The sequence below is a fragment of the Cheilinus undulatus genome, linkage group 20, assembly GCF_018320785.1.
Source record: "Cheilinus undulatus linkage group 20, ASM1832078v1, whole genome shotgun sequence".
NCBI classification, from domain to species: domain Eukaryota; kingdom Metazoa; phylum Chordata; class Actinopteri; order Labriformes; family Labridae; genus Cheilinus; species Cheilinus undulatus.
In genome coordinates this window covers 40,986,950-41,002,876 of record NC_054884.1, presented here as the reverse complement: position 1 = coordinate 41,002,876, position 15,927 = coordinate 40,986,950, and the positions used below count along the sequence as shown (strand labels likewise).

Below are 15,927 nucleotides of genomic sequence, written 5' to 3'. Positions count from 1 at the left end.
TAACTCTGTTCCATAATAATATCATTCTATATAACTGTAACTCTGTTCCATAATAATATCATTCTATATAACTGTAACTCTGTTCCATAATAATATCATTCTATATAACTGTAACACTGTTCCATAATAATATCATTCTATATAACTGTAACACTGTTCCATAATAATATCATTCTATATAACTTTAACACTGTTCCATAATAATATCATTCTATATAACTTTAACACTGTTCCATAATATTATCATTCTATATAACTTTAACACTGTTCCATAATAATATCATTCTATATAACTGTAACTCTGTTCCATAATAATATCATTCTATATAACTGTAACTCTGTTCCATAATAATATCATTCTATATAACTTTAACACTTTTCTCTAATAATATCATTATATATAACTTTAACACTGTTCCATAATATTATCATTCTATATAACTTTAACACTTTTCCATAATATTATCATTCTATATAACTTTAACACTTTTCCATAATATTATCATTCTATATAACTTTAACACTTTTCCATAATATTATCATTCTATATAACTTTAACACTTTTCTCTAATAATATCATTATATATAACTTTAACACTGTTCCACGTATACAACTAGCTGATGTGTGGGATGTAAACTATAGACATGGCAACACTGAAGCAGGTTACTGTCAGGTTGATTCAGAGCTCAGAGCAGGGATAATCATGGCTGTGTCGCCGTTTCCTTCTACGTCTTGTGTCACTTTTATCTGGGACTACATCAGCTGACTGTGTCCATAGACGTGCTCGTTACAGCAGCTGTTTCACTCTGACAGAGTCTTCATCAATATCTCTCTGTTTAGCCTTTCATTACAATGTCAGAGATACTGATCACTTCAAAACACCTTGAGGTTCCTCCTGGAAACCATCAGGTTTTTATTACAGTTTTTCACAAAATAAAAACAATATTTCTTAAATTTCGATTAAGTACAATTGCGCTTTGAATGCGTTTCCACTGACGGGAGTTTTGGACATAGGCTTTGCAATTCTTGTAAAATCTCATCTCGCGTGAATCTGCTGCAGGGAAGTTTGATGCTCAAAACCCTGTTGCGTGTTTGTATGGTTTTGGTTACATCTACGGCGGTTGGTTTGATAATTTTGAACAAAAGACAAAGGAAACTGATGATAGTTCAGAGGTAAAGTCAGTATGTACGGCAAACACCACATATAAGGGTAGAAGTGTGATATTAAGAAAAGTCTCGTCTCTTCTTCTGCCCACATGTACCGTGCCATGTTGTCTCAGAGTGACTGGTCATGTGACACCGTACGTCACGTCCCGTGACTTGTAAATGCGGTAAAAGTGTTTCCATTACACTTTTGTGATATATTTCTATATCAAAACGCCTGAAAAACCTCCTCATGAAAGCGTAAAAACTTTTTAGCGATATTTTAGGGTTTTTTCAAAATCCGGCTGTTTCCATTATCAGTTTTTTACTGCGTTATTTCGATTTTGTGCATTTCCAAGTGTAATGGAAACCCAGCTACTGATTGTCTTGTTTTAGCTAACTAACCTCCATCCTGTCCTCCAGGTGTTCCAGAGGAGGATGAACGGCTCGCTGAACTTCTATAGACCCTGGGATCAGTATAAGATGGGCTTTGGGAGCGCTGCTGAAGAGTACTGGCTCGGTAAGACAGAAAAACCAGAAAGTCCAGAGATGACTGATGAAACTAGGACGTTTAGAATCTGACCTAATGAAGGGGAACTCATCCTCTCCTTCATGTTTCTGTGTTTGATTTCTCAGGTCTTGAAAATATTTTCCATCTGACTCTGAGGAGGAAGTACGAGCTGCTGGTGGACATGGAGGACTTTGATGGAAACACGGTGTCTGCTCGTTACACCTCCTTCTCCATCGACTCTGAGACAGACGGATACACCCTGCATGTTTCTGGATTCAAGGATGGAGGCGCCGATGAGTCAGAAGTTCTCTTTGGTTTCAGGACGACCTGTGAGGATGTCTGTTCTTGTTTTTATAGTGATGAAGGAGAAGATGTGTTTACTGTTGGTGACTCTGATGGTTTGTTTGGTCTTCATGTCTGCAGTAATGTCTAAAATCCTGTTGTTCTGGTGTTTCTCTAGGAGACTCTCTGACCCTTCACAATGGAATGAAGTTCTCCACCTTTGACAAAGACCAGGACAGATGGCATGCCAATTGTGCCAGATCATTCTAGGGGGGCGTTCTGGTATAATGGCTGTCATCACATCAATCCAAACAGGGTTTATCGCTGGGGGGCCGATGGCACTCTTGATGATGTAGGAGGGGACTGGAAACACTGGAAAGGCTATAACTACTCCCTGAAGAGATTCAGCATGAAGATCCGTCCTGTTCAGTAGACCACCAGGACCAATCAGCTGATCATCAACATGATCTCTTTAGATGGTAAACACCAGCCTCTCTGATCATGTAGAAGGAGCTCCACAAGGAGACCACAAGGTTTTCTAAATCCAGTCTGGTTGAGCTCTGAACACCTGTTGGTTCTTACCTGATGAGAATAAATGAGCAGAAACTGTCCATCTCTCTCCTGTCCTGATTCTTTAAGAGCAAAAAACTCAGAATGAACCCAGAATCAGCAACAACACTCTGATGTCTTTATCTAAGCTCAGAACAACACACACAGCTGGAAACCTCACTGCACCAACATTTAGACACAAACACATGTTAGTAAATGTGAAGAAGCTTTAGAAAGACCTGAAGGGTCTAAACCAGGAAAGACTTCAGAAACTATGAAACTCTGCTGTCTCCTCTGGTTCAGTCCAGGTTAAAGAGCCACTTATGCAGCAAAGACTGGACTGTAAAAAGTCAGGGCTTTCAGAGCGCCTGCATGTGTGCCATGACTCACTTTTCCATGTGTGGTTCTGGACCACAATAGACAGGAATATGATAAATGGATGGCCATATTAACTCTGATGTAGCACGTGCACATCTACATCAGTAGGATATGTCTACAGGGTGTTGGCCACCCTAAAGAAGGCCACAAGCTTAAAAGCTCCTGTTTAACCCCTGAGAATTCTGGGTAAAATGAGCCAAAAACTCTGGCAAGCTGGCAAAGACTAGAAACAGGTTAAAAAACATAATTGAAAATGTGTTGATGGGAATCTGTGGCCGTTACTGTCATCAGTGTTCTAGGTCACATTGATTACAGTCATTATCGTTGGATGACATATTCTAACATCAATAAAGAGCTTGGGTGAGTCTCAGAAGGACTAATTATCTGATCAGATCCTCTTCAGACTTAAACAAATGTAGGTGTGTGTACAGGTAGTTATTCTGAGTTTATCTAATAAGGATGAAAAGGTGGCACCACACCCTGATCAACAGTGAGAGCTCATCTCTGGTGGGTTAAAAAAAAATACAAATATGAGGTCAATAATTTCAGGCATTTAACAATCATACTATTTTAAATGTGTTTTGTACTTAAAAAAGTGGCTAACAGGGGTCTTTAAAGCCTTGTCTATGCCCTTGTGTCATATTTTATCTTTAAGATTCACAGTTTTAAATTTTAAGTCATATTCTTATGTTTTCCACTCATTATTTTACATTTATATCATATTTTGACGTTTTAGACTCACAATCTTAAATTTAAGTCATATTTGTTAACCTTTTAAGTTATTATTTTGAATTTTAGTTCATTTTCTACATTTGAAATTCATCATTGCTACTTTTTATATTATATTTTGACATTTAAGGCTCACAATTTTAAATTTAGGTCGTATATTTTATCTTTTTAAGTCATTATTTTGAATTTTAGCTCATTTTTGACATTTTAAATTCATCATTGCTCCTTTTTATATCATATTTTGACATTTAATGCTCACAGTTTTAATATCAAGTCATATTTGTTAACCTTTTAAGTTATGAGATTGAATATTAGCTCATTTTCTACATTAAAATTCATCATTGCTACATTTTATATCATATTTTGACATTTAAGACTCACAATTTTAAATTTAGGCCTAAGGTTTAACTTTATAAGTCACTATATTGAATTTTAGCTCATTTTCTACATTTTAAATGCATCATTGCTACTCTTTATATTATAATTTGACATTATAGACTCACAGTTTTAAATTTAAGTCGTATGTTTCAACTTTTTAAGTAATTATTTTGGATTTTAGCTCAAATTTTGACATTTTCAACCCCGAACTTTGGCTTTTTAATCCCATTTTTAGAAATTTTAAGTCTTATTTTGACCTGTCAAACATTTGCTTTCAACTTTCTACTCATACATTTGTTTTTCTAATTTTAGTAGTGTATTTTAGAATTGTGTTCTGACCTTTGAAACTAGTAAGCTGGACTTTGTATCTCAGATTCTGAGTCTTTAAACTTATTGTTTTTTTCTTTTTGGGGTTTCCAAATGATTCAGCATCAGTGCTGTTTTTCATGTTTTATTACTGGTGAAGATGAGGTCGGCAGTTGAAGGTTGGGTTGACCCTGGTAGGCTCTCAGGTTAGACCTCAGTCCAGAATCCGGCCCCTGCTGTGACTGAGTTCGACACCCTTGTTTTAGAGGTTTTAGGATGTGTTTCAGTACTCTATATTTCACAGCAAGCTGGCAAAGACTAGAAACAGGTTAAAAAACATAATTGAAAATATGTTGATGGGAATCTGTGGCCGTTACTGTCATCAGTGTTCTAGGTCACATTGATTACAGTCATTATCATTGGATGACATATTCTAACATCAATAAAGAGCTTGGGCGAGTCTCAGAAGGACTAATTATCTGATCAGATCCTCTTCAGACTTAAACAAATGTAGGTGTGTGTACAGGTAGTTATTCTGAGTTTATCTAATAAGGATGAGAAGGTGGCACCACACCCTGATCAACAGTGAGAGCTCATCTCTGGTGGGTTAAAAAAATACAAATATGAGGTCAATAATTTCAGGCATTTAACAATCTTACTACTTTAAATGTGTTTTGTACTTGGAAGAAGTGGCTAACAGGGGTCTTTAAAGCCTTGTCTCTATCTAGGAGGGGACGTCCTACATTTGATGAGCATATTTTGAAAACAGATGAAGCCTCACATTAAAGCAGTGGGAATCCTGATCCCCAATGAGAAGTAGTCCTCTGATCAAAGCCAGGGTTGGACCATCTCACTCCTGGAGGAGGAGAGAAAGATGTTTTTTAGTATCATGGCAGAGGCTTTCTATTCATTCAGACAGGAATAGTTTAATAGACACTACAGGACAGAAGCAGGGATCTTCGGTTTGTAGGATTTATAGAAGACACAATTATTTGTAGATTTAGTCTATGCATTTGGGTCAATGTGTCAGTGACCTGAAGGGTTTAATTTCGTTAGATTACCAGGCCTATATTTAGTGAAAACATAATTCAGAAGTATTAGGATGTACATTAGTACTGAAGTTTCCCAGCAGGCTGGTAAAGTCTAGATGTAAGTATAATAGAAAGACATAGAAGAGTCTGCTGGCAGGAATCTGAGACTGTCTGAGGCCACAATATTGAAGCAGATGGAGTCTGGGTTTAGTTGGGGTGGTAGGCAGAGCTTACTCTGATAAAATAATTCTTATATCTTATAACCCAACAGTTCTAAATGTTCCTTCAAACAAGCAATGACAGCCCCAGACAAAGTCAGCAGTTCCCCATCCCTGCTGAGAACAGCCTGAGAGGAGCCCTGCCCCCCCTCCCTGAGTTGTCGGACAGTTTGCCAGAACAACCTTGTGGCCACCTGAAAGTCCTTCTCCATTGCTTCCCTGAACTCCTCCCACACAAGAGCTTTAGTTTCTGTCATCACTGAAGCTGCAGCCCTTCAAACACCCAGTACCTGTCAGCTGCTTCCAGAGACCCCCAGGCCCACCAAGCCTGAAAGGTCTCTATTCAGCCTGACCACCTCCCTCACTGTTGGTGTCCACCAGCAGGTTCTTAGGTTGCTGCCATGACAGGCACCGATGGTCTTCTGGCCACAGCTGCTAGCAGCCGCTTCTACAATGGAGGCTTTGAACGTAGACCAATCATACATGACCCCAACCTCCTCTGGGATGTAAAAGAAGTTCTTCCAGAAGTGGGAGTTGAAGACCTCGGGGACAGGGCATTCCTACTTGTCCTGTGTCCAAAACATACGGCGACAGACCTGCTGAACGGCAACGAAGTCAATCATAAATCTTTGGGCTTGGGCGCTCTGGTACCAGGTCCACTGATGAGCATCCCTACATTCAAACATGGTGTTTGTTATGAGATTATTAGATATGCTACAGAGTGGTACATGAATGTTTACCATGACTGAATAAAATCAGTATTCAGGGTTCACTTATGCTGAGGTCTTTGTGTTTGGATGGGTAACCAGGTCTGTCATGTTTGGTTTTTATTAGGTTTTCTTTTTAATGACATTTTCAAAACTGCCAAGAAGGAAATGACCTACATGCAGCTGCTGTCACATGAAGTATGTCAAGGGAGGGGTCAACAAAAGAGAGTATAAATGACCTCACAGAATCTCACACTTCAAGCTTCGATCAGAAGTCACGAAGACTCACGAAGATTCAGGAAAACTTGAGAAGACTCACGAAGACTCCAGAATACTCTAGAAGACTTCAGTACACTCACGAAGACTCAGGTGAGCTGCAGAACTCCATCAGGTGAGGACAAACATAGAGATGGAGGTAGAGGGGAGAAAAGCATTAATGATGGAGATTCAGGCTCTTTTTCTGAGATTGGATGAGACGCTTTCTGCTCCTTTTCATTTAGCACTACTTCATGGTTAAATCAGTCAGATTTAGTAATGGTTTAACTAAATATAAGTTGGTGTAAAAAGGTGAGGAGACCGCTGCATAAACATGGTTTTCTTCTGACTATGGGGGTTAGGGAACTAGGGAGTAAAAACACCAGTATTTTATTGATGGGAATGTCTGCTCCTTCCAGCCCCAAACAACTCTGTGTGCAGTACCATGTTGGTTTCATTATATCAACCAAGTACCACGGTGTTTTAACCTAAGACTGGTTTACTGCTTGGGTGTGCCTATGGCACAGCAGTTCAGAGAACAGAAACCATTTTATTCTATCATGCCATGAAGGTTAACAAAAGGAGGGAAAAAAGCTCTCTGAAGTCGGCCTCCATGGTTCTTAAAAGAGCCAGTACATAGAGATGGATCGTTCATGAACCAAACCATGATTCATAAAAGAGAGTTTTATCCTGATATGGTTAATATGGCCAGAATCCTGAGAATCAGAGTTTTCTGCAGGTGTTTATCATGTTATATTTACTTTTTGTAAACACCAAAATAGATCCAAAAAATCTGCCAACCCAGATGCCAATGGGCCCTCTGATTTTAATGGGTTTAGTTTTAAAGATGGTGCTGATTGACCAGCAGCTTTTACAGCAGCTCTGAGGACTCTCCAGAGTTTTTCCTTCTTTATTCGTGTTTTGTGTTTCTGTCGCCAATGGCCTGCTTTGTCTAAGATACTTCTGCTGCTGTGAATTGGAATTTCCCCTTGTGGGACTAATAAAGGAATATCTTATCTTACAAATTACAACGTTTAGGTCCCTTCAAGGAGCCTTGTTCATATTTAATGATGGAATACTCAACATGACCCCTGACCTCCTCAGGGGCTCAAATGTAGTGGACAGGTTTGATCTTTCAGACGACCCCTGTCAGGTAACTTGAACATCATGGGTGCTCAGCTGTTCTTGATGGTCTCTCTGACATTCCCAGCCTCACTCACACCACAGCTGGTTGTGTCTTTGCTGACGTGCTTGTGATGCTGCTGCAGACAGATCAGCTGCTGCCCCTGAGAAGGTCAGGGGTCATGCTGACGTCACACCAACGTGGTTCAAAGTACTGCTCCCATTCACACACCTGAATCCAATCACCTGGAGCCCTGGCTTCATGCACAGTCTAGGCCAAGACTCCTCCTACTGTTCAGGAGTGGAATTACATTTCCTAGACCAAATCAAACTTGTACCAAAGTTTCTGGAAACAACAATGAGAGAGGAGTTCCTCCAGGTTGGTGTGTGTGTGGCTCAGCTATGCTTAATTATTTGTATTTTAGGGTTACCCTAACCTACCCTAACCCTTTCATTTGCTGCTGTCTAATGTATAAAGGACTCAGACTCATCACTGCTTTCTCTTCTACAGTCTGATCTTCATCAGCTCGCTTCAGCACAAACTCCACCATGAAGGTAGGTAGAGAGCTAACTGTTAGAGGCTGTTTTAGGATGATAGTCCTGTAATATAAAACAGAACTGTCTGAATAATTCTCTCCTTTGCTATTATCATGTAGAACCAAACATGTAGAGCTGCTGTCAGTGTGTTTGTTGGACTCTGTTGGTCTCTCTGGGTTCTTTAAATAGATCTGCAGACCAACAAAAACTTTAAAGATTAAAACTTTAAACTGATTCAAGAAACTTTCCCTGTCCTGTCTCAGATAAACCAAAGATGTGTTTTTCTGTGTTTTCTTGTGACAGACCAGCAGGGTTTTGTGTTACCTTGACTGGTTGGACTGCTGAGTTCCTGCAGTCCTCTTCAGAAAAGGACCGTAAAATAAAAATGTGACCCTTTATTCCAGCTGGTTCCAGTCCTCGTCTGTCTCCTGGCTCCTCAGCTCATCAGCTGTTTGCCCTTACTGCCATTTGACTGCAGTGATATCCATAAAGATACCAGCCAACCCAGCGGAGTGTACACCATCTACCCCATCGGATCTGCGTCTGCTGTCCAGGAACACCTCTGCCTCTCCAAGCTGCAGGTTAGAGTGGTGGTTCCCAGTCTTTAATCTTACTGACCAGAAGCAGACAGAGCCATGTACTAGGGGACACACCTTGCCCAAAGAGGGAAACCAGGACACTCCTGGAGGCAGACCTGGGGTGGGGGGTGGGGGACTAGAGGGATACATGCACCTGTGGGCCTACTACCGGCAGGGTACAGCTCTGGATCCAGAACCCCACTCCTGGAGAGGGGCTGGACACCGTTTAACTCTGGAGTTGCTCAGGGTGAGAGGTGCTGGATGGGTGTGGGGATTCTCACAAGCCCCCAGCTGGTAGCCTCTATGTTGGACTTTTCCCCGGTGGACCAGAGGGTCATCTCGTAGCGACTGCAGGTTTCAGAGGACAAGACTCTGACTGTTGTTGGTGCTCATGCACCAGCTTGAAGTACCCGGCCTTCTTGGAGTCTCACAGTGGGGTCTTGTAAGGCTGCTGCCCAGGGAGTCCATCGTCCTTCTAACAGTCTTCAATGCCCATGTGGGAAACGATGGAGACACCTGGAGGGAGTGATTGAGGGGAACAGCCTGACTAATCTGAACCCAGGTGGTGCTTTGGCATTGGACCTCTGTGTTAGTCATGGTCTGTCCAGAACAAACACCATGTTCTAACATAGGGATGCTCAGAAGTGGACCTGGGACCCTAAGCCATTATCTAGGACTGTTGATAGTCTAGGGTACCAGACCACTAACTGAATATTTAACATTATTTAATATCTAACATGTTCATGAAAATGGAACAATATTATCCTCTCTCTCCAATGGCTACATGTAGTTTAACAGCTTTATATCCATCTGTAAAAAGTGCACTTCTTTGCTCTGGACCCTAGGGGGCATCGTCTGTTTATTTACAGATAATTGAACACCAGTGGAAACCAGGCATCAGACCCCAGCAGTACTGATCAGTGTGTTGATCCTAACTGTGCTTGTGTTTCCAGGTGTACTGTGACATGGACTCAGAGGGAGGAGGATGGACGGTGAGTGTCAACTCAATCCTTCACACTTTAATCCAAGCTCTAATGAGCATTATGAAAGAGCAGTCAGATTCCCTAATCACCACTGCTCTCCTTTCATATCCTCTCACTCCCACCTTTCCTTGACCCTGAGACGTTTTTCACCAGGGTTAAGGAGAAGTGGAGAGGAAAGGCCTCAGGAGGTCATTTTTTTGGACTTTTTGAACAGACCCCTTGTCTTTTAGCTAACTAACCTCCATCCTGTCCTCCAGGTGTTCCAGAGGAGGATGAACGGCTCGCTGAACTTCTATAGACCCTGGGATCAGTATAAGATGGGCTTTGGGAGCGCTGCTGAAGAGTACTGGCTCGGTAAGACAGAAAAACCAGGAAGTCCAGAGATGATTGATGAAACTAGGACGTTTAGAATCTGACCTAATGAAGGGGAACTCATCCTCTCCTTCATGTTTCTGTGTTTGATTTCTCAGGTCTTGAAAATATTTTCCATCTGACTCTGAGGAGGAAGTACGAGCTGCTGGTGGACATGGAGGACTTCGATGGAAACATGGTGTCTGCTCGTTACACCTCCTTCTCCATCGACTCTGAGACAGACGGATACACCCTGCATGTTTCTGGATTCAAGGATGGAGGCGCCGGTGAGTCAGAAGTTCTCTTTGGTTTCAGGACGACCTGTGAGGATGTCTGTTTTTGTTTTTATAGTAATGAAGGAGAAGATGTGTTTACTGTTGGTGACTCTGATGGTTTGTTTGGTCTTCATGTCTGCAGTAATGTCTAAAATCCTGATGTTCTGGTGTTTCTCTAGGAGACTCTCTGACCTTTCACAATGGAATGAAGTTCTCCACCTTTGACAAAGACCAGGACTCATCATCTGGCAGCTGTGCCAAAACATACTTGGGGGCGTTCTGGTATAATGGCTGTCATCACACCAATCCAAACGGGGTTTATCGCTGGGGGGCCGATGGCACTCTTGATGCTGTAGGAGTGGAGTGGAAACACTGGAAAGGCTATAACTACTCTCTGAAGAGCATCAGCATGAAGATCCGTCCTGTTCAGTAGACCACCAGGACCAATCAGCTGATCATCAACATGATCTCTTTAGATGGTAAACACCAGCCTCTCTGATCATGTAGAAGGAGCTCCACAAGGAGACCACAAGGTTTTCTAAATCCAGTCTGGTTGAGCTCTGAACACCTGTTGGTTCTTACCTGATGAGAATAAATGAGCAGAAACTGTCCATCTCTCTCCTGTCCTGATTCTTTAAGAGCAAAAAACTCAGAATGAACCCAGAATCAGCAACAACACTCTGATGTCTTTATCTAAGCTCAGAACAACACACACAGCTGGAAACCTCACTGCACCAACATTTAGACACAAACACAGACACAACAGAAACCTCAGACACACCCCATAAAAATGTCTCTTTACAGCAGAAATAAACATGTTGATGCTTTACTAGAGCTATATCCCAGCTAACCACAGTACAGTGGAGGCAGCCATTGCTAACGGCTTTGAGTACAACTAAACCTCACCTGAAGGGGTTTGAAAAGTTCAGAGTTCAGTTTTAGTCTGACAAATCCAGATGAGTCTGTGTTCAATGTCAGTCTGTTACTACCCGGGGAGGTTCATAGAGTGTGGGTCTTATCTGGATCTGAACGAGGGAATCAGCCAATCAGACGTCCTCTGGGGCGGGGCATACAGCTGGCACTGGGCTCGCCTTCACAAACGCCATCTACATCCTGGTTCAAAAACCAAACAACACAAATAGAGCAGAAATGTCAGTGATCTGGTTTACTTCTCTTCTTCACATCAGACTTCGTTCTAATTTCCCCTGATCTTCTTGTGTTTAACCATCAACCAAAGAAATGCATCAAAATGGCATGAACTGCACTGCCAAGAATTTTAACAGTACATTTAAAAAAAACAAAAACATGAATTTCTCATCATAAGTTACCATAAGTCAAAGTGTTTTATACAAATAAATGAAATATTTCTCTTTTAAACCACTTCATTTCTTTATATCTCCCTTTTAAAAACATTTTCTGGCTAATTGTAATGAATTAAATCATAAAACATGGAAATAAACGCAATAATTGCTTCAGATTAGCTTCACAGTTACATTAGTATTAAAATGAATCATCTTAATGTCACTTAAAACCATTAAAGTGGGCTGATGACACCAAAACAAAAATAGGTGAAATGCCCTTTAAGGCTCACTGCTGTCTGGGCTGCTGCACTAGCCAGGATTAGCAACTAGCATCGCGATTAGCATTTGTTAGCTTCAAAACAGAGTTACGCATCATACAACTCAACACAAACACTACGGATTAGCATCAGGCGTTAGCGGTTAGAGTTTTAGTTTTACATCTAAATTACAAAACAGCGATTAGCATGGCGTGCTAGCTCTTAGCATCACGTGCTAACAATTAGTGTTTCCAGTCTCTAGAGCAGTGGTTCTCAAACGGTGTGCCTTAAGGCAGGTCCAGATGTGCCGTGGGAATTTGTACGATAAGTTATTACTACAACTATGTAGCAAGTACAGTAACCAGGCCTGCCCACAGATCTGGACCCCTGAAAACCCAGAGATGGACCGTCCCAGGTGGGATTTATTGATGATGTCAGTGTGTGTGTGTTGGATCAGTAGCTTTGGTGCTAGCATCCTGGCTAACTGTTGCTTCATTTAGAGCTGAAAAGCAGGCCAGCTTTTATCGGGTTAAATTGGTGTTAAAATTAATCATTTTACTTTTAACCAAGTTAACCCGTTCAACCCATTTTTGTTACTTCTTATGACAACTTCAACCATTTTGCTGCTTTTTGTAGCATTTTTGTCACTTCTTATTACTACTTTTGAACCTTTTTTTCCACTTTTTTGGAACTTCTTGCCACATTTAACTCATTTTTGATACCCTTTTTGCCATTACTCACCCAATTTTGTTGTTGTTTAGCCAATGTACCATCACTTTTAACCCATTTTACCACCTTTTAGCAAATTTAACTCCTTTTTTTCCACTTTTCTGCCACTTGGGATCTGTATTTGCCACCTTTTTGACACTTTCAGAAAGTTTTTCCCATTTCGACTCATTGTTTGGCCACTTTTTTCCAATTTTTGCCCAATTTTGCCATGTTTCACATCACTTTTTAATCTATTTTTGCCACCTTTTGCCCACTTGTACCATCTTTATGATCCCCCAGTTGGCTGGGCTCCAGGAGGCTCTCCCCTTATAGACCACCCTGACTGTAACATTATTTAAAAAGTCTATTTGAACTGATTTAAATATGGTGTGCCTTTGGCGAAAAAAGTTTGAGAACCACGGCTCTAGAGCATCAAATACACAGAAAACACCAGAGAACCATGTTTAACATGGCAGGCTAATGACAGGCTAACGACAGGCTAACAACAGGCTAATGACAGGCTAATGACAGGCTAATGCTAAGCTAAAAACAGGCTAAAGACAGGCTAACAACAGGCTAATGACAGGCTAACAACAGGCTAACAACAGGCTAACAACAGGCTAATGACAGGCTAACAACAGGCTAATGCTAGGCTAACGACAGGCTAACAACAGGCTAACAACAGGCTAATGACAGGCTAACAACAGACTAACAACAGGCTAATGACAGGCTAACAACAGGCTAATGCTAGGCTAACAACAGGCTAACAACAGGCTAACAACAGACTAATGACAGGCTAACAACAGGCTAACAACAGGCTAATGACAGGCTAACAACAGGCTAATGCTAGGCTAACGACAGGCTAACAACAGGCTAACAACAGACTAATGACAGGCTAACAACAGGCTAACAACAGGCTAATGACAGGCTAACAACAGGCTAATGCTAGGCTAACGACAGGCTAACAACAGGCTAATGACAGGCTAAAATAACGCTAACAACAGGCCAATGTTAAGCTAACAACAGGCTAACGTTGAGCTAACAACAGGCTAACGTTGAGCTAACATAAAGCTAACAACAGGCTAACGTTAAGCTAACAACAGGCCAATGTTAAGCTAACGACAGGCTAACATCAAGCTAACAACAGGCTAACGTTAAGCTAACATCAAGCTAACAACAGGCTAACGTTAAGCTAACAACAGGCCAATGTTAAGCTAACGACAGGCTAACAACAGGCTAAAATAACGCTAACAACAGGCCAATGTTAAGCTAACAACAGGCTAACATTAAGCTAACAACAGGCCAAGGTTATGCTAACATAAAGCTAACAACAGGCTAACATCAAGCTAACAACAGGCTAACATTAAGCTAACATCAAGCTAACAACAGGCTAACATAAAGCTAACAACAGGCTAACGTTAAGCTAACAACAGGCCAATGTTAAGCTAACGACAGGCTAACATCAAGCTAACAACAGGCTAACGTTAAGCTAACAACAGGCCAATGTTAAGCTAACGACAGGCTAACATCAAGCTAACAACAGGCTAACGTTAAGCTAACAACAGGCCAATGTTAAGCTAACGACAGGCTAACATCAAGCTAACAACAGGCTAACGTTAAGCTAACATCAAGCTAACAACAGGCTAACATAAAGCTAACAACAGGCTAACATTAAGCTAACAACAGGCTAACGTTAAGCTAACATAAAGCTAACAACAGGCTAACGTTAAGCTAACAACAGGCCAATGTTAAGCTAACGACAGGCTAACATCAAGCTAACAACAGGCTAACAAAGCTGTGAACTCAGCAGAGGTTCATAAAGATAGTTTAACAGAATTTTTCCCCTGCAGCTCATGGTTGATGTTTCTGTGAAAAGAATAAATCTGTTCATACCTCTACATGTGTTTTTAGGGGAATAATCAGGTTTAACAGCCATTTATGGCCGTTTTTTACCAGAATGCTCAGACAGCTCTTCAGTGTGTTGATCTGCAGATAGATATCTCTAGTAGATGCTGAGTTCAGGTTTCTCAGGTGTGTCACACGGGCACCATATGTGAAATGGCGAGTCACCGCTGTCTATTAACATAAAGGCCTTTACACACTGAGGACGTGGAAATAAGCGGCACAAAAATGTAAATAATTCAGAGGTAAATTCTGTCGTGAGTTTCTATGAAGAGCAACCAGTCTGAGGTTGAGCGGCCATCTTTAAAGGGAGAGAGGTCAGAAAATAGAATCTAGAGCTTCTGTTGTTCTGCTGATGGAGACATGAACTAAAATAAATACATGATATAGGTGTAGCTGTTTATTAATTAATATGGACGTGACAGTAGCTGTAGCTGTACTAAGAGTTAAATCCAGCAGAGGGCGCTGCAGCACAGCAGAATGCTGGTATCACATTCATGAAACCAGCTGACAGCTCTGTTTCTGACCTCTGGTGGAGATTAGAGAGCCTCCTCCTCCTCAGATAGCCTCTGTCTCTACTTTAAAGTGTTGGATCCTGAGTCCTGTCACAATAAAAGTCTGGGCGGTATATATTTTTTTATATTAAAGCCTCATTGTTTCAGTGGTTTCTTGTATTTTCTAAATGTTTAATCTCTTTATTTTTGCTCCTGATTCTCTTGGTGTTGCAGAGCTTTGAGCTGTGGTTGAATGAGGTTTATTATAAAGCTGTCTAATCGCCGTCATTGGAAACCTCACTAAGCTGCACAGTACACAGTTCTGGGTCAAAGGATCAAGAGAAGTTTTATTCTGTCTGTTGATACTGCTGGAGACTGGACTGGCTTTGTACGGTGGCCCTACAGGTCAAACACAACAAGATTTCACTGCATGCCAAAAAAAAAAGATGGATAAATAAAAAGACTGATTAAAATTATGAAGGTATATTTCTTAAAGAGAAATAACTTTTTTTTTTTTTACACAAAACCAAATCATCAGTTTTAATATTTTTTAGTGAAATGTAAATAAAACATTTGGTGAAATATAAAACCATTCATGCAACAAAAACGCATTTCACTGCATACACATAACAGATGAATGAATTTTAAAAAATAGAAATGGATAAACAGACAAATGATCCAATAACAGACAAAAATAAACAGATAAATAAACAAACAATGACAGTAATGCCTCACAACATGAGAATCAGTGAGACAGGATGCTGAACCCTGAGCCTGAAGGCATCAATTCCTCAACATAAAAATGCTCTAAAATGTTTAAACCAGGGCCATCAGATTAATTTTTTTAATCGTGATTAATCTCACAATGTCTGTCAAACACAATTAATCGCACCTTTTGGTTGCATTTCTAAATTCCTCTATCTTGCATTTT

At 40.7% G+C, this 15,927-nt stretch overlaps 1 protein-coding gene and 1 pseudogene across 1 annotated transcript; both read left to right on the top strand.

The window, feature by feature from the left end:
* The first annotated feature begins 645 nt into the window (after positions 1-645).
* On the top strand, positions 646-2,642 carry LOC121528046 (annotated as a pseudogene).
* A 3,285-nt stretch (positions 2,643-5,927) lies between these two features.
* Positions 5,928-11,039, top strand: LOC121528045 (microfibril-associated glycoprotein 4-like). The gene is made up of 6 exons (XM_041815151.1): positions 5,928-6,173; positions 8,552-8,728; positions 9,679-9,717; positions 9,966-10,062; positions 10,179-10,346; positions 10,514-11,039. The coding sequence occupies exons 1-6, from the start codon at positions 5,928-5,930 to the stop codon at positions 10,765-10,767; spliced, it is 981 nt and encodes a 326-aa protein (XP_041671085.1). The 3' UTR covers positions 10,768-11,039.
* The last annotated feature ends 4,888 nt before the right edge of the window (positions 11,040-15,927 follow it).